This window comes from Ovis aries, chromosome 1 (assembly GCF_016772045.2).
Source record: "Ovis aries strain OAR_USU_Benz2616 breed Rambouillet chromosome 1, ARS-UI_Ramb_v3.0, whole genome shotgun sequence".
Classification (NCBI taxonomy): domain Eukaryota; kingdom Metazoa; phylum Chordata; class Mammalia; order Artiodactyla; family Bovidae; genus Ovis; species Ovis aries.
The window spans coordinates 130472644-130491649 of NC_056054.1; the positions used below are offsets into that span (position 1 = coordinate 130472644).

Genomic DNA, 19006 nt, shown 5'->3' on the forward strand with positions numbered 1-19006 from the left:
AGTCCTGTCCAGCTCCTTGGGACCCTATGGACTATATAGTCCATGGAATTTTCCAGGCCAGAATACTGGAGTGGGTAGCCAGTTTCCTTCTCCAGGGGATCTTCCCAACCCAGGGATCTGATCCAGATCTCCCACATTGTAAGCAGATTCTTTACCACCTGAACCACCAGTTTAATTTCCAGATTAATAGATTAATTTGGGGGGAAATTCTTACCTTTATTATGTTTAATATTCTTAGTCAAGAGAATCTCTAGTCACTTATTTGTGTCTTTTCTTCTTCTTTGTGTATAAAATTGATAACTGTCTGATTTTTATTTGCATGAGAAAAAACTATTGATTGTTTAGTCACCTCTAGTTAAGAGCTTTATAGGTGACTGTCTTTGACTGTCCACATATAAAAGCATATCATTTGCAAATGATAATTTTCTTTCCAATTTTTAGGATTTTTTTCCTCTTTCTCTTATCTAATTGCATAGGCCAGTAACTCCAGAACAGTATCAAATAATAGTGATGACAGTATGCAGTCTTGTTTTGTTTTCTCTGACTTTACTGGAAATGTTTTAGGTGTTTAACAAATAAAGCTTTACCAGCTTTCGGCAGAAAAAAACCATACACTGTTTCTGTACTTTCCAGTTGTCCTAGGTTTTCCCCGTTAGCTTTCGTCTAAAATCTTCAAAGTTGGAAACTCCGTCCATTCGTGTAAAGATAAATTACAAAGTTTGGGCAGTATCCATTACTCCAAAGGAAAAACTGTGGAGTGCAGACAGTCAGAGCAAAAGGTTAGAAGTTCCTTTAGGACAGGGCCAAGCTCTGAGAGTCACTCTATAGAAGGAAGAACCGGAGCGTGGGGAGGAGTCGGGGCCACCCCCGCCCCCAGCCTCGCGTAGGTGCCACCCGCGGAGATGAAATGTGAGCCCGGGTGGCCGAAGACGCTGGATCCGCTGCTCAGCCTGCCGCCAGACCGCCCCAGGGACAGACAAAGAGACCTCGGCCACAACGCTGCCCCGCGCGGCCGCCCGGGCTCCCCGCGAAAGCTCCCAGCGCGATGGCCGGGTCACCGCGCCACTCCGCTTTCCAGAGCGCCACCCGCTCCATCTGAGCGCCCTCCGGCGCCCCCATCCTCTCCCGGTGCTGGGCTCGCCCTTGGCTCCCAGCCTTCTCTACAGACCGGTTCTGCTTGTCCTGTCCTGGCGCGCCACCTCCGGCCACCGGTTTGGATGGACGCGCGGAGGGTGCCCGGGTGTCCAGGGGTCTTGCTTCCGAAGTTGGTCCTACTCTTTGTCTGCGCAGGTCGGTGACCTAGGGCGGCGGGAGCGGGGGGACTGGGGCTCCGGGCGGCGCTGGGGTCACTGTCCCGGCAGCGCGGGTTGAGCGGGACGCGGTGGGAGGTCAGAGGCTGGGTGGTCCCTGCCGGCGGGAGAGAACCCCGCGCGCGCCCGCCCGGGGCTCGACCTCCACGCGGTTCTGTTTTGTCCCTTTCCTTCCACGCGTCCTTTTCTCTCTCTCTCTCTCTCTTTTCCTTTCTCTCCGTGGAACAACTATTAATAACCTCAACCCCACATTTAAGCGATTTTCTTTTTATTTTCTGGATAGGGTGAGCGGTGGAAGGAAAGCTTTTTTTTTTTTCTTTAAGCACCTGAAGTTCAGAGATATCACTAAGATTTTCAGATAAACTGAAGACTTTTCAGTAAAGGCTACCACTGCCTTATTCCACCTTCACATGCTGAATATTCCAGATTTTTCTTTTCAGAAACCAACCCCAAAAAGCCATAGACTGGTGTTTTCATTCTTTAGAGGATGATTATCAAGTGTGGTGAACAGGGCAACTGGAAGCTTTGAGTTGAAATATACGGTTTTCAAGAGGCATAAATTTACCCAGCGTCTAATTTGTTTTTGCTGAGCTTGTTAAGCCCTTGTTTATAGATGAAGAGTATCTCATTTCCTTCATCCTAATTTTTCTTGGCTAGAATTGCTAGCTAATATTTGATGTACCGAAGCGGTTTTCTTTTGTTTTTGCGACTGATGTGAAGCCTAAAATGGTCTTTCCTTAGTTATTAACTTAGTATAAAGTTAATTGCACATGCAGTTTTCCATCTGCTTCATATTTTTATATGAACAGGATAAAAGCAGAGTTTTTGTAAAATTTTTCATGTCTCTGACTTCCTATAATAAAAGCCACAGACTTACCTATGACCTTGCAATACTAAATTTATATATAGTACTGTGATTTACCTTTTGATATTTGCAAAAATAATGGCACCCGAAATGAAGAGGGTCTTCAGTATTCTTACCTGAACATCAACAGAATTGAATTTCTCATTCAGCCTTGGGAAAAATGAGTCACAATGGTAACTCCTATAGAAATTTACACTCTATTTTTAAAAATGTAAAGTAGTGGCCATCTGTGAGTTGTTTCAAAGATATTTTATTATAAGGAAAATGCTGACCTTCAAATACAAAATGCATAAAATAGGGAAAGTACTTTCTATTTAGTGAGAGTCCACATCGTAATGTGTTTCCAGCACTTACTTCTTTTACTTAAGTCCTATAAAGTCTGCAGAATTTGAGAGTCTAACAGAATCAATTGCATCAATATCCATTTTATATTAAAATCTTTTCATTAAGTGCTTCGGAGCAGTGACAATTCTTTTCACTTCCACTGTTTACCAAAAGAAAACAAAAATGAGAAAATGGAATACAGCTAAGTGAAATTTTAATACCTTCACTCATCTTCAACCACATCATTGAACAATTTTTTCTTGTTCTTTTGTCTATTTCATTCTCTTTGGTGAGCTGAAGCTTCTGATTTTCCTTCCCTTCTTCCTGTTGCCCCAGTGTTAAGTGCACACCCCACCCCACCCCCAAACCCCAGTATTCAGGGAACCCAAGCACCCGGCCAGCAGGGAGCTTGATCAGTGTAGAAGTTTTTACTCCATTCATTCCTTCTCTCCATCTGCATCCCTCCTCAGTACATTACAAAGTCATAACTCACCAGTGCTAGGTCAGCTTATCACCTTTGATAAGAAATGATTAGCTAATGCATTTTTGATATTAATTCCTGAGCTCTTTACTTCAGAGGCTTCTTTATGCTTGCAGCATTTACTCAGCTACTGTTTATTGAGTGAAGTATGCTGAGTGATGCCTAGGACAGAGGTCATACTTTGAGTCTTGTCTAGAAGATAAACTGTGCCCGTTACGCGACATTATAGAAAGCTGTATGATGGAAGAGAGACAGTGGTATACTTTAGGTATTCAAAGGAGGAGACTTTACTGCTGACTTAAGAGTATATGCTCCGTAAAAATGATGTCTGTTTCACTTAGCATAATATTCTCAGAGACTAACAGAATGCCTGGCCCATAAGAGGAGTGCAATAAATATTTGCTCAGAGAATTTAAATTGAGGAGGCTTTTGGGTTTTTAGGCCTAAACCTTTGCAGAATAGGGAAGCTTTGGACATAAGAAGATGAAGTAGGATAATGTGTGAACAAAGGCAGAAATCATGAGAAGTGTAAAAACAGACAATACAGTTGGATTGGAACTAAGAGATAAGGCTGGAAGTGAGGATTGGGATGAGATGGGGGAACACTACAGAAATAGAATTAATCCAGAAGTAAAGTGAAGTCAAGTCGCTCAGTCGTGTCTGACTCTGGGACCCCATAGACTGTAACCTACCAAGCTCCTCTGTCCATGGCATTTTCCAGGCAAGAATACTGGAGTGGGTTGCTATTTCCTTCTCCAGGAGATCTTCCCGACACAGGGACTGAACCCCGGTCTCCCGTATTGTAGGCAGACACTTTACTGTCTGAGCCACCAGGGAAGTCCAGAATTAATCCAGACACCCTGTTAAATGGGTTGTCAGCTTTAACGGGACAAAAACCTGTCGATGCATTGTCCGTGTGTGTGTGTGTGTGTGTGTGTGTGTGTGCGCACGCGCACACATACTCAGTCATGTCTACCTCTTTGCGACTCCATGGACTGTGTAGCCCGCCAGGCTCCACTGTCCATAGAGTTTTCCAGATAAGAAAACTGGAACAGGTTGCCGTTTCCTTCTCCAGGGGATCTTCCCGGCCCAGGAATCAGACCCACGTCTCTTAAGTCTCTGACATTGGCACGGGGATTCTTTATTGCTGAGCCACCTGGGAAGCAGTCGGTAACCTGAATTATTTTCCCCAAAGAAAATATATTAATACGGGATCCATTTGTTAGCAAAATAAAAGCAAGGTTTCTATACCTGAAGCATTGTGTTTGACTTTGGAGTCACTTTTGGAAAGAAATCCAACGGAGTGTTTATATTATTATCTAACTCCCACTGCAGGCTACAAAGACAGGATTTGGCCAAGGTTTTAACCTTCCTGGCCTGTGCCAGTGATTTCTGTCCCCTCCCTTTCCTTCCTTTCTGATCCTTAGCTGTAGATTACAAGAGCCAATTCTGAGCAAGTGCTTGGAGCCAGATGCTTTCCTGTTCTACACATTCCTTGAGAAGGGAGTTGGGAGGCTTCTTCCAGATCCTGCCTTAAAGTCACTGAAGAAAATTGGAGCTGGCTAATTTTCAGGAATATTAACTTGAATATTAGTAGTAATATTATTCATCTTCTGAGGGCCATTGGGATGTTCCATGCTTTCACAAGTGAGAAGTTGTCTCCGTTTTGTCCAAACTGTGATCTTTATGGGAGTATTTTCAAATGAACCGGAGAAAGCAACTAACCTCTCAAAAGAAGTTTGAGGTGTGATTGACTTCCAGGTTTGGAAATGTGATTGTGAGTGTATTTGTCATGCTAGTAAAACTTCCCTTTTCAGTTATTTCAGATCCCTGGGTCGGGAGGATCCCTGGAGAAGGAAATGGCATCCCATTCCAGTATTCTTGCCTGGAGAATTCCATGGACAGGAGAGCCTGGCGGGCTACAGTCCATGGGGTCGCAAAGAGTCAGACACGACTGGGCAATTAACACACACTTTCAGTTGTTTAATTCTGGGAAGCAGTCAAAAGTGCTGGAAAATGCCATAAAAATAATAAACAGTGTGTGACAGGATCTAAGTATTTGCTGCAGGTATAATCCAGCTTCTTGGCAACAAGACTTGGGGCTTGGTTTCCTGAAACGTTGGCTCAAAATATTTTGATAACACTGTGTCCTTATAATAATAGTAATTAAATCTTTGATAATCATGGAGAGCTTAATAAGATGTCACTGTCTTGGGTGTCGTTCAAAAAGGAAGCTACTGAAACATTACTTGTCCTGCTCCACCAGAGTAAGGCGGTGTGTCAGCTCTCCCACTCTCTGAATGGGTTTTAAGTGCACAAAGCAGAACATCCCAGCTAAGTGCTTGAGATAACTGAGCAGTCTAAATATTTGAATTAAATAATACTAAAAATGAGAGCTATGGAAATTCCCTGGGAAAATGGTAAAATAAATTGTAAAAGCATACACAGCATATTAATGCAAAAAGCATTAATGTCAATAAATCATTAGATCATGTTTCTGTCTTCAAAATTTTAAAGTGGATTTAAGTAGAGTTACTGAATCTTACAAAGGTAATTATTTTCCCCTTTCATGCCTTCTTACCACATCCTTGAAGAAAACATTAAGGTTTTTTCATTTGTGAGGTAGAAATAAAATTGAGGGAAAGAAAACATGAACTTTTCACTTGTTCCACAAAGGTCATACATTATTGATAGAGGTGAATGAACTTTGCTAGTTTTGTGATCACATCAATTTGTAGGGAGGTGATTTAAAAGCCAAATCTATATTTTCCTCTCTAGACAAATCAATTACATGGACCTGCAAGCATAAATATAACATTTACACTTTTATATTATGACTTTGACAGGAAAACAAAAGTCTTATGTAATTTTGATAAGAATTATTGCCCTCAGAGATTGAGTTGGAAATGACCAATTTTGTGATTCTTCAATGTGTAACTCAAATTATCAGACTATACTTACACGTTTTCTTACATGTACCTGAAACTCACATATCCATTATAATTTATACCACTGATTATAACTGATTGTAACTAAAAGATAGGGCTTCCCAGGTGGTGCTAGTGGTCAAGAACCCACTTGCCAATGCAGGAGACATAAGAGACTCAGTATTGATTCCTGGGTCGGGAAATCCCCTGGAGAAGGAAATGGCAACCCACTCCAGTATTCTTGCCTGGAGAATCCCATGGGCAGAGAAGCCTGGTGGGCTACAGTCCATGGAGTTGCAAAGAGTTGGACATAACTAAAAGATAGCCTTCACTTGTTAAACAAATCATTTAGATGGAATATAGAAATTTTTTGACAGGTAGAGTGACTTTTATTCAACATTTGGTATAATTTTCCTTGCCAAAAACAGAAAAAAAGACAATAATTTGGTTTTGTCAGCTCCAGTATGTCCCTTTTTAATCAGAAAATTCTTTCTCCCGTCACATAGTGCTGTTTCATAGCTTGTTGATGCTTAAATCTGACATTAAATAAACCCTTAATTATTCACCAGTTAATTATCTATAGGAACTTTTTCCCACAGCTGATTCCAAATGGATTGATAGGCTATGCAGACTCATATGTGTTACCTTATGTATGCATGCTGTAATTATGGAGACAAAAATGGTAGAGAAAAGCATATAATGCACTGTCATGAAAAACATTCATTATTTAAAAATGATTTCCAGTTGTTACTATTCATGTCAACATTTTCCGTCAAATATATTTAGGATTAACACTCTGAAGTCAAAAGACTTTATCATTTAAAATTTATCGTAAGAACTCTGTTGACAAATTGAATGTCTGATTGTTTGGATCATTCATTCCTCCCTTCCTTGTCTCTTTCAACCCACTCTGACTACCCATTATGGTGCTTGAGGCAGGAGATTCCAAGAATGGTCTTTGCCTTTTCTAGATTTATGTTTGATAAAGAAGAACAGAGCTTCCCAGGTGACTCAGTGGTAAAAAAAAATCTACCCGCCAGTACAGGAGACTTGGGTTTGATCCCTGAGTCAGGAAGATCCTCTGGAGAAGGAAATGGCAACCTCCTCCAGTATTCTTGCCTGGGGAATCCCAGGGACAGAGGAGCCTGGCAGGCTCCAGTCCATGGGGTCACAAAGACTCAGACATGACTTAGCAACTAAAGAACAACAAGGAAGCAAGACTAGTTCAAATGTTTACAAATGTTTTAGAATTCTGAGCACTTTGAAAATCTAAATGTACCAAAGAGTGGTCATTGATCAATTAAGATGTAAAATAAAGTAATTTTTTTGTAAAGCTGCGATTTTAGAATAGTAACTATGTGGATGTGGTTTTTATTTTGTAGAGGATTGCCTTGCTCAATGTGGCAAAGACTGCAAATCTTACTGCTGTGATGGAACCACACCTTACTGTTGCTCCTACTATGCCTATATTGGGAATATTCTTTCGTGAGTATTAATCACATTTGGCAATATTGATACTCTTTCCTTTGCCCAGTTATGTTTTCAAAAAGTGCTAAGTTATAGTTTTGAGTAGGAAATTTTAAGATTGGTTGTTGATATAAAATCCTTACCAGAGATTCTAAACACACGTGACAGTCTAATGTGTCATTTTTTTCATTAAATGTGTAAATTAATATACAACATAAATTGCTTTTATTAGAAATTTAAAAGATATTCTTTTATTGCTTAGTTTGTATTTATGATAATAGTAATAATAATGTCCTAAGTAGACCATATTCATAATATCGATCCCTTTTTTAATGTTGTAAATGATATATTTTTATCTGCTTTGTTAAAAGATTAGAATTTGTCATTTAATGATAGCCAGTTTATTTTGCCACCCATGTGTTTGTCAGACTCATCCAGTAGACATCAGGGGAAAGAAACTTTATAAATAAAAAACAATTGAGACATGAAAGGTCAGTTTTTACCTAAGCAACTTCAGGCAACAAGATTAGAGCCTAAGAAAAGCTAGGTGGCAACAATGTAACCTGATAACCAACTACAAAATCAGTGAAACATAATACAGAGAATATATTAAGCGTTTGTGTATAACTGAGTAAGAATTTGTTTTAGAGATGCTTCTGGGTAAGGGAAATGGACAAGCAGAAGCTGCCTGCAGGGCTGTATGTCTGAGAACTCTGCAACTCTGTCCTACACACACCTTCAAGTTGAGAAATAGAAGTCAGAGAATTAAGAACATATGAATTTCACCCATGGGTGACCATCACTCAAGGCTTTCAGGAGTCTGCTTCTGTCCTCCTTACTTTGTATTTTTCACGTGACAATCAGGATGATTTGAAACTGTTTTGTTGTGGCTTAGTCTGTGTTCTATGAAGGCTTAAGTAGAGCCAGGAAAGATCCCTCACTGAGTGATACATGCCTGACCATTTTAGGCATCTGTCCATTGAGAAGGTCTGTAAATCATCCTGTTTCCTGAGAACAGAAAACCTGGCGTAGCATACACTTTCTAGACGCAAAGTGGGGTTGATCTTAGAGGTTATGTCTCGCTGAATAAGGCCAGAAAGAATCAGAGTTCAGGATATTTTTGAAGATTGTCATGGTGATGGAAGAAATGTCAGGTTGTCATAAATACTGATGAATAGAATTTTAACATTCTTTGAGATACATATAAATTCTAAATAAAATGGTTTTCCTCATTGAAGACTTGGTAGAAAAACGTTAAGTCCCCTTACATTTAGAGAACGGTAAGAATCAGTTACCTTTGCCAACAAAGGTCCGTCTAGTCAAGGCTATGGTTTTTCCCGTGATCACGTATGGATGTGAGAGTTGGACTGTGCGCTGAAGAATTGATGCTTTTGAACTGTGGTGTTGGAGAAGACTCCTGAGAGTCCCTGGGACTGCAAGAAGATCCAACCAGTCCATTCTGAAGGAGATTGGCCCTGGGATTTCTTTGGAAGGAATGATGCTAAAGCTGAAACTCCAGTACTTTGGCCACCTCGTGTGAAGAGTTGACTCATTGGAAAAGACTCTGATGCTGGGAGGGATTGGGGGCAGGAGGAGAAGGGGACGACTGAGGATGAGATGGCTGGATGGCATCACTGACTGGATGGATGTGAGTCTGAGTGAACTTCGGGAGTTGGTGATGGACAGGGAGGCCTGGCGTGCTGTGATTCCTGGGGTCACAAAGAGTCGGACACGACTGAGCAACTGAACTGAACTGAAGAATACCTTAAGCAAAAAGACAAATAATGATGTTTCACATTTGTATATCATTTCATGCTTTTTAAATAAAGTACTTGATTACTAAATTCAAATTTCATTTGTGGGTGGTCTTCACACTCCTGAGGCTGCTTGTTCCAGGCAGATGTGTGAGTGGGCCTCATAGGTGGTATAGGTTTGAGCAACCTGGGATCAGAATGCCTCTGCGACTCTTTGGTTCTCTGGCACCTGGCCCAGGTCTCTGCCCACTAACTGCATCATGGCATGCATTGTGCTCCTATTTCTCACCTCTTAGATACCTCCACCCTGATCAATATATATAGAAGACATAAATACTTATAATCAAAGTGCTTAAATATTTTTAAATTTACCATTGGGCTTTACATGTTTTATATCTACAATCAGATTGTTCTTTTTTTTTTTTTTTTTGAATGGTACCTGTCCTTTGAACTGATTTCATCACTTGGTTAAGAATTCATTGAGTTATATATTTATCTAGGTTTTTAGGGCCATGTACTTGTTATGTTTAAAAAACAGAATTGTGTTCTGTGGATGGCGGAAATAAACACAGATGGCATAATATTTCAGGCAGTTAAACTGAATTTTCTCTTTAAAATAGAAGCCACCAAGTAATTCCCTTGCTAAACAATTCTTAGAGAAAAAAAGAGCTTTAAAGTGTTTTCCCCACTGGATAAAAAATACATTTTCAGGATTTCCAGTTATTGTTTAAGATTTGAAAAAGTTGACTCCACCCAAAGCTTTCCTTTTTTTTTTTTTTTGAATTAGGGTGAGGGGAATAGAAAAAGAGCAAATAATTCCGAGAATGCTTACAGAAGTTCTTTCATGCACATGTTTTCAAATATTACTATTTTGGAACTCATAAACTCTGCTTCCTCTCTTGCAAGCATCTAGGCACACTCTTCTTTTTTTTTAATTTAAATTTATTTATTTTAATTGGAGGCTAATTACTTTACAATATTGTGTTGGTTTTGCCATACATCAACGTGAATCCACCATGTGTTCCCAATCCTGAACCCCCCTCCCATCTCCCTCCCCATACCATCCCTCTGGGTCATCCCAGTAGGCACACTCTTGGTAAAATCATTTTAATCATCCTAACAAAATTTAATCTTCGTGGTCATCAGTAAGTTAATAGGGAAGAAAGCAGTAAACATACTGGAATGTTATGTATCCTAAATGAATAATTCTACAAATTGGTTTTAATTTGGTTTCTAGTCTTATTTATTTTTAAAATAAAAAATGTCTTGGCTTAGTTTAAAATGAGCTAAAGAGAATATAAAAAACAATTTGGGTCATTGCAGACTCTGTATAAATTGGTCAGGTCAGGCACACTTGATCCTTCTTGCTGAGACCTCTCTTCAAAACAATCAGAGTAGAGATATTTAGCCCTTAATTCTGCTTATTTCAGCTACCCTTTCTAAACTTTTAAAAATTAACCGTTAAGAATTGGTTACAAATAGATCCCAAAAGCTAGCATTCAATTTACCTTTTAGTTTGAAAGTATTATTTGACTCAGATCTCTCCCTTTTACATGTTTTATATTCTAAATATGAGTTAATTTTGACAAATAAATTCAGATCTACCCCCTTTTTCAGTTAGAAAATTTTAAATTCACATCTTGTGAAAACAATTTAAAAATTAAACTTTAAAAAATACTTTTAACAATCAAGGTATAATTGATATGTAACATTGATTTCAGATGTACAACATAATGATTTAATATTTGTATATACTGCAGAATGATCACTACAATAAGTCTATTTGACGTAAATCTATTTAAAATGGCATGCCTGCTTTTGCTCATTATGGTCACAGATATTCACTTCCATATAGAAAAGTAACAATATTAGCTTTTAGAATTTAAGGATAATTTTTCCAAAAGTCAACATTACTATGCAATCAATTATTTACAAATATATATTGAGTGTCTGTTACCATGGCAGCATAGGATCCAAAGATGAATAAATGATGTTGCCTGACCTTTATGATCTCTCAATTTAATAAGAGAAAAAGATGTAGACAAATAATTCTAATTCAGTGAATTAATCTATGAAGTGTTATTGAAGGGCTGAGAAGAGAAAGCAATTAAGTGTGTATATGTGTGTGTGTCTAGAAAGAGATGAGGCTTTAGAAAAAGCCTCATAAATATGAAATTTGAACAGTTTTAAAGAAAGTAGATTTTTACATAAGTGAACAGTGAAGAAAAGGAAGTGGATTCCAGACAGAGTCTCTGCTATAAACGCAGAGATTTAATGAAGGAAATGATCAGTTTGGGAAAAACCATGTTGGTCAGTGTTGCTAGAAAAGGAAGGTTAAACTTTAGGTAAGACAAAAGGTAGATACTTACTTTTATAGACTTTTATTGGTAGATTACATAATCTTATTGGTCATGTCTAACAAAACTAAAATAAAGTAATTCAATATTTTTCTGGAAATAAGATAGCTGGTTTCATGTAGAAAGGACACATTCTTAGATCTCACTAAGTGAAAGTGTTAGTTGCTCAGTTGTGTCTGACTCTTTGTGACCCCATGGACTGTAGCCCACAGGGCTCCTCTGTCCACAGAGTTTTCCAGGCAAGAATACCGGAGTGAGTTGCAATTGCCTTCTCCAGGGGATCTTCATGACTCAGGGATTGAACCCGGGTTTCCAGCATTGCAAGCAGATTCTTTACCATCTGAGCCACCAGGGAAGCCCCTTAGATACCAGGAAGATGAGGGACAAAGGTGAGAAGCCACCAAATGAAGATTATTTTTATTTATTCCATAGAGAAAAGATTTAGAGTGAACACTTTGAGATATTATACTTTTTAGTACCATTTATGATGGAATGTATGACTTGGGAACTATTGGTCCATTTTTGACATTTTTTTAAAATTTATTTATTTTTCATTGAAGGATAATTGCTTTATAGAACTTTGTTATTTCCTGTCAAACCTCAGCATGAATCAGCCATCAGTTCAGTTCAGTCGCTCGGTCATGTCCGACTCTTTGCGACCCCATGAATCGCAGCACGCCAGGCCTCCCTGTTCATCACCATCTCCCGGAGTTCACTCAGACTCACGTCCATCGAGTCCGTGATGCCATCCAGCCATCTCATCCTCTGTCGTCCCCTTCTCCTCCTTCTCCCAATCCCTCCCAGCATCAGAGTCTTTTCCAATGAGTCAAGTCTTCGCATGAGGTGGCCAAAATACTGGAGCTTCAGCTTTAGCATCATTCCTTCCAAAGAAATCCCAGGGACTTCCCTGATGGTCTAGTGGTGAGGGCTCTGTGCTCCCAATGCAGGAGCTCTGGGTTCAATCCCAGGTCAGGGAACTAGAACCTGCACACCACAACTAAACATCCCACATACTGCAGCTAGGAGCTGGTGTAGCCAAATAAATTTAAAAAAAAAAAGAAAAGAAATCCCAGGGCTGATCTCCCTCAGAATGGACTGGTTGGATCTCCTTTCAGTTCAAGGGACTCTCAAGAGTCTTCTCCAACACCACAGTTCAAAAACATCAATTCTTTGGCGCTCAGCCTTCTTCATAGTTCAACTCTCACATCCATACATGACCACAGGAAAAACCATAGCCTTGACTAGACAGAATCAGCCATAGGTATATAGATATCCCGTCCCTTTTGAACTTCCCTCCCATCTCCCTCCCCACCCCACCCCCTAGGTTGATACAGAGCCCCTGTTTGAGTTTCCTGAGCCATACAGCAAAGTCCCGTTGGCTACCTGTTCTACGTATGGTAATGTAAGTTTCTATGTTACTCTTTCCATGCATCTCACCCTCTCCTCCCCTCTCCCCATGTCCATAAGTCTGTACTCTATGTCTATTTCTCCATTGTTGCCCTGCAAATAAATTCTTCAGTACCATTTTTCTAGATTCTGTATATGTGGATTATAATACAATATTTATCTTTCTCTTTCTAATTTACTTCACTCTATATAATAGGTTCTAGGTTCATCCACCTCATTAGAACTGACTCAAATGTGTCCCTTTTATGGCTGAGTAATATTCCATTGTGTATATGTACCACAACTTCTTTATCCTTTCATCTGTTGATGGACATCTAGGTTGCTTCCATGTTCTAGCTATTGTAAATAGTACTGCAATGAACAGTGGGATACATGTGTCCCTTTCCATTTTAGTTTCCTCAGGGGATATGCCTAGGAGTCAGATTGCTGGGTCATATGGTGGTTTTATCCCTAGTTTTTTAAGGAATTGCCATACCATCTTCCATAGTGGCTGTGTCAATTTATATTCCCACAAACAGTGCAAAAGCATTCCCTTTTCTCCACACCCTCTCCAGCATGTATTGTTTGTAGAGTTTTTGATGATGGCCATTCTGATCGGTGTGAGGTGATATCCCATTATAGTTTTGACTTAATTTCTCTAATAATGGGTGATGTTGAGTATCTTTTCATGTGTTTGTTAGCCATCTGTATGTCTTCTTTGGAGAAATGTCTGTTTAGGTCCTTTTCCCACTTTTTGATTGAGTTGTTTGTTTTTCTGGTATTCAGAAAACTCATATATTATGGAAATTAATCTTTTGTCAGTTGATTCATTTGCTATTATTTTCTCCCATTCTGAGGATTGTCTTTTCACCTTGCTTATAGTGTCCTTTGCTGTGCAAAAGCCTTAAAGTTTAATCAGGTTCCACTTGTTTACTTTTGTTTTTATTTCCATTACTTTAGGAGGTAGGTCATAGAGGATCTTTCTTTGATTTACGTCATTGAGTGTTCTGCCTATGCTTTCCTCTAAGAGTTTTATAGTTTCTGGTCTTACATTTAGGTCTTTAATTCATTTTGAGTTTATCTTTGTGTGTGGTGTTAGGAAGTGTTCTAATTTCATCCTTTTATGTATAGCTGTCCAGTTTTCCCAGCACCATTTATTGAAGAGGCTACCTTTGGCCCATTGTATATTCTTTCCTCCTTTGTCAAAAATAAGGTACCTATAGGGGCATGGGTTTATTTCTGGGATTTCTATCTTGTTCCATTGGTCTATATTTCTGTTTTTGTGGCAGTACCATACTGTATTGATGACTGTAGCTTTGTAGTATAGTCTGAAGTCAGAAAGGTTGATTCTTCCCGTTCCATTCTTCTTTCTCAAGACTGCTTTGTCTACTCAGGGTCTTTTTGTGTTTCCATATGAATTGTGAATTTTTTGTTCTGGTTCTGTGAAAAATGCCATTGGTAATTTGATAGGGATCGCATTGAATCTGTAGATTGCCTTTGGTAGTATAGTCATTTTCAAAATATTGATTCTCCCTACCCAGGAACACGGACCATCTCTCCATCTGTTTATGTCATCTTTGATTTCTTTCATTAGTGTCTTATAATTTTCTATGTACAGTTCTTTTGCCTCCATAGGTAAGTTTTTTCCTAGATATTTTTCCTAGATTATTTTGGTAAATGGGATTGATTCCTTAATTTCTCTTTCGGATTTTTCATTGTTAGTACATAGAAATGCAAGTGATTTCTGTGTATTGATTTTGTATGCTGCAACTTTGCTAAATTCACTGATTAGCTCTAGTAACTTTCTGATACTATCTTTAGGCTTTTCTATGTACAGTATCATGTCATCTGCAAACTGAGAGCTTTACTTCTTCTTTTCTAATCTGAATTCATTTTATTTCTGTAGCTAGGACTTCCAGAACTATGTTGAACAACAGTGGTAAGAGTGGACACCCTTGTCTTATTCCTGATCTTAGGGGGAATGCTTTCAGTTTTCACCATTGAGAGTAATGTTTGCTCTAGGCCATGTCGAGGCAGGTTCCTTTGATGTCCATTTTTTAAAGTTTTAATCATAAATGGGTGCTGAATCTTGTCAAAGGCTTTTTCTGCATCTACTGAGATTATCATATGGTTTTTATCTTTAAATTTGTTAATACGGTGTATCACATTGATTGATTTGTGTATATTGAAGAATCCTTGCATCCCTGGAATAAACCTAACTTAATCATAGTGTATGAGCCTTTTGACGTGTTGCTGAATTCTGTTTTGCTAAAATTTTGTTGAGGATTTTTGCATCTATGTTCATCAGTGATATTGGCCTGTAGTTTTCTTTTTTTGTGTGTTGTCTTTGTCTGGTTTTGGTATCGGGTTACAGTGGCTTTATAGAATGAGTTTGGAAGTGTTCCTTCCTCTGCAATTTTTTGAAAAAGTTTTAGAAGGATAAGCATTAGCTCTTCTCTAAATGTTCGATAGAATTCTCTTGTAAAGCCATCTGGTCCTGGGTTTTTGTTTTTGGGGACATTTTTGATCACAGCTTCAATTTCAGTGCTTGTAATTGGGTTGTTCATGATTTCTAGTTCTTCCTGGTTCAGTCTTGGAAGAATGAACTTTTCTAAGAATCTGTCCATTTCTTTCAGATTATCTATTTTATTGCCATATACTCGTTCATAATAGTCTCCTATAATCCTTTGTATTTCTGCATTGTCTATTATAACCTCTCCTTTTTCATTTCTGATTTTGTTGATTTGTTTCTTCTGTCTTTCTTTCTTGATGAGTCTGGCTAAATGTTTGTCAATTTTGTTTGTCTTCTCAAAGAACCAGCTTATAGTTTTATTAATTTTTACTATTGTTTCTTTCATTTCTTTTCCATTTATTTCTGCTCGGATCTTTATAATTTATTTCCTTCTACTAATTTTGTGGGTTTTTTTTCCTTTTTCCAGTTGTTTTAGGTATAAAGTTAGGTTGTCTATTTGATGTTTTTCTTGTTTCTTGATATATGATTGTATTGCTATAAACTTCCCTCTTAGGAGTCCTTTTGCTGTATCCCATAAGTTCTGAGTTATTGTGTTTCATTGTTATTTGTTTCTAGAATTTTTTTAATTTTTCTTTTGATTTCTTCAGTGACCTGTTGGCTCTTTGGAAAGGTGTTGTTTGATCTCCACGTGTTTGTGTTTCTTACAGTTTTTTTTTTCTTGTAATTGATATCTAGTCTCATAACATTGTGATTGGAGAGGATGCTTGAAACAATTTCAATTTTCTTAAATTTACTGAGGTTTGATTTGTGACCCAAGATGTGGTTTGTCCTGGAGAATGTTCCATGTGCACTCTAGAAGAAGGTGTATTATTCTTCATCTGGATGGAGTGTCCTGAAGATATCAATGAGATCCATCTCATCTAATGTATCATTTAAGACTTGTGTTTCCTTATTAATTTTCTGTTTTGATGATCTGTCCATTGGTGTGTGGGGGGTGTTAAAGTCTCCTACTATTACTGTGCTGCTGTCAATTTCTCCTTTTATGTCTGTTAGTGTTTGTCTTATGTATTGAAGTGCTCCTATGTTGGGTGTCTAGATATTTACAATAGTTATGTCTTCCTCTTGGTAATCCATTGCTCATTATGTAGTGTGCTTCTTTATCTCATGTAATCTTCTTTATTTTAACATCTATTTTGTCTGATACTAGGATTGCTACTACAGTTTTCTTTTGCTTCCCATTTGCATGGAATGTATTTTTCCATCCTCTCACTTTCAGTCTATATGTGTCTTTAGGTCTGAAGTGGGTTTCTTGTAGACAACATATATATGGCTCTTCTTTTTGTATCCATTCAGCCAATCTGTGTCTTTTGGTTGGAGCATTTAATCCATTTACATTTAAAGTAATTATCTATATATATATATATGTTCCCTTTGCCATTTTCTTAATTGTTTGGGGTTGATTTTGTAGATCCTTCTTCTCTTGTATTTCTTGACTATATAAGTCCCTTTAACATTTGTTGTAAAGCTGGTTTTGTGGTACTGAATTCTCTTAAATTTTGTTTGTCTGAAAAGCTGTTTATTTCTCCATCAGTTTTGAATGAGATCCTTGCTGGGTACAGTAATCTTGGTTGTAGATTTTTCCCTTTCAGTACTTTAAATATATCCTGCCATTCCCTTCTGGCCTGCAGAGTTTCTGCTGAAAGATCAGCTGTTAAGCATATGGGGTTTCTCTTGTATCTGTGTTTAGTCTTTGTTTGTTCAGTATATGTCTTGGCATGTTTCTCCTTGAGTTTATCCTGTATGGGACTCTCTGTGCCTCTTGGACTTGATTGACTATTTCTTTTTCCATATTGGGGAAATTTTCAACTATAATCTCTTCAAAAATTTTCTCATACCCTTTATTTTTCTCTTCTTCCTCTGAGACCCCTATAATTCAAATATCGGTGTGTCTGATATTGTCCCAGCAGTCTCTGAGACTGTCCTCAGTTCTTTTCATTCTTTTTACTTTATTCTGCTCTTCAGAAGTTATTTCCACCATTTTATCTTCCAGCCCACTGATTCGTTCTTCTGCTTCAGATATTCTGCTATTGATTCCTTCTAGAGTATTTTTAATCTCAGTAATTGTGTTGCTTGTCTCTGTATGTTTATTCTTTCATTCTTCTAAGTCTTTGTTAATTGAGTCTTGCATTTTCTCCATTTTGTTTTCAAGGTTTTTGATCATCGTTACTATCATTATTCTGAATTCTGTTTTAAATAGTTTGCCTATTTCCTCTTCATTTATTTGGACTTCTGTGTTTCTAGTTTGTTCCTTCATTTGTGTAATATTTTTCTGCTTTTTCATTTTTTTTTCTTTTTTTTACTTATTGTGTTTGAGGTCTCCTTTTCCCAGGCTTCAGGGAAAGTTGAATTCTTTCCTTGAAGAAGGTTGATTTCTTTCTTCCTTTTGGTTTCTGCCCTTATTAGGTTGGTCCAGTGGTTTGTGTAAGCTTCACACAAGGGTGAGATTTATGCTGAGTTTGTGTTTGTTTGTTTTTCCTCTGATGGGCAAGGCCAAGTGAGGTGGTAATCCTGTCTGCTGATGATTGAGTTTGTATTTTTGCTCTGTTTGTTGTTTAGATGAGGCACCTACACAGGGTACTACTGGTGGTTGGGTGATGCCAGGTCTTGTATTCAGGTGGTGTCCTTTGTGTGAGTTCTCACCATTTGATACTCCCTAGGCTTAGTTCTCTGGTAGTCTAGGGTCTTGGAGTCAGTGCTCTCACTCCAAAGGAGCAGGGCTTGATCTCCTGGACAGGAATGCTGGTCCACTGGAAGGTGCAGTGGCTGGGAGCTGGAGTTTAGCAATTGTGGAGCAATCCCAGGGCAAGCACTGCTGTTGACGATTTTTGCATGGTTCTATATATTCTTTTCCATTAGTCAGGTCCTCCTGTCCACTCTCAGCTGGTGTTCTGCATGGACTTCTGTACCTGAGGTGTATTCCTGATGTCTCCATGGAGAGAGATGGACTCCACATTCACCTACTCCTCCACCATCTTGTTCTCTCATTCCTACCTCCATTTTTGATCAGGGAGTTAAGTACTTGACAATTAAAAAGCTCACTTTGTTTCAAAAGGAGAACTGGCCCAATCTGCAAAGTAAACGATTTCTCATCATACTTGACTCTCAAACATTTCATCCAGCCACTTTTTTCCATGGAAAATAAACATTCTGTGATGAATATGGAAAGCAGTGTTTCAGTTTTGCTGCTGATGAAATTGGACTGACATTTCCTGGAGATAGAATCCAACATAAAGATGTTGTTTATTGAGTGTTCCTTAGAATTAGTAGAATTTGTAGGATCAGAGGATGCAAGTGAGTACCTAATTACTGTTAATAATGAGGCCGACTAAAAGCAGGACTGTATTGAAAATAAAGGAAAACTGCTATGTAAGTAAGATGATAACTGTATGATATTGAACATAAACCAAATGACTGGGTTAGACAATGGTTTGGACATAGTGAGCCAGGTGATAAAAGATGGAGGAAGAACTAATAATGGAGATCCTGGTGGGATTCAGTTTCTTTTCTTCTCGAAATGTGAAAGATGTATTGCCCCAAGTTTTGCAAAGACAGCTAATAAATATCAAAGCTGTGGTGTTAGAGCCATGTTATGCATGAAAGCA

The 19006-nt window shown here is 38.4% G+C and overlaps 1 protein-coding gene across 3 annotated transcripts in view; it reads left to right on the forward strand.

Annotated features, from left to right (window-relative positions):
- The first annotated feature begins 958 nt into the window (after positions 1-958).
- Positions 959-19006, forward strand: part of CYYR1 (cysteine and tyrosine rich 1) — a 129083-nt gene continuing 111035 nt past the window's right edge. For all 3 annotated transcript variants that reach the window (XM_012186896.5, XM_042229908.2, XM_004002798.6), the window contains exons 1-2: positions 959-1290; positions 7290-7392. In XM_012186896.5, the coding sequence (XP_012042286.4) occupies positions 1218-1290; positions 7290-7392 (176 nt within the window). In that variant the 5' untranslated portion in view covers positions 959-1217. The remainder of the gene's footprint in view (positions 1291-7289; positions 7393-19006) is intronic.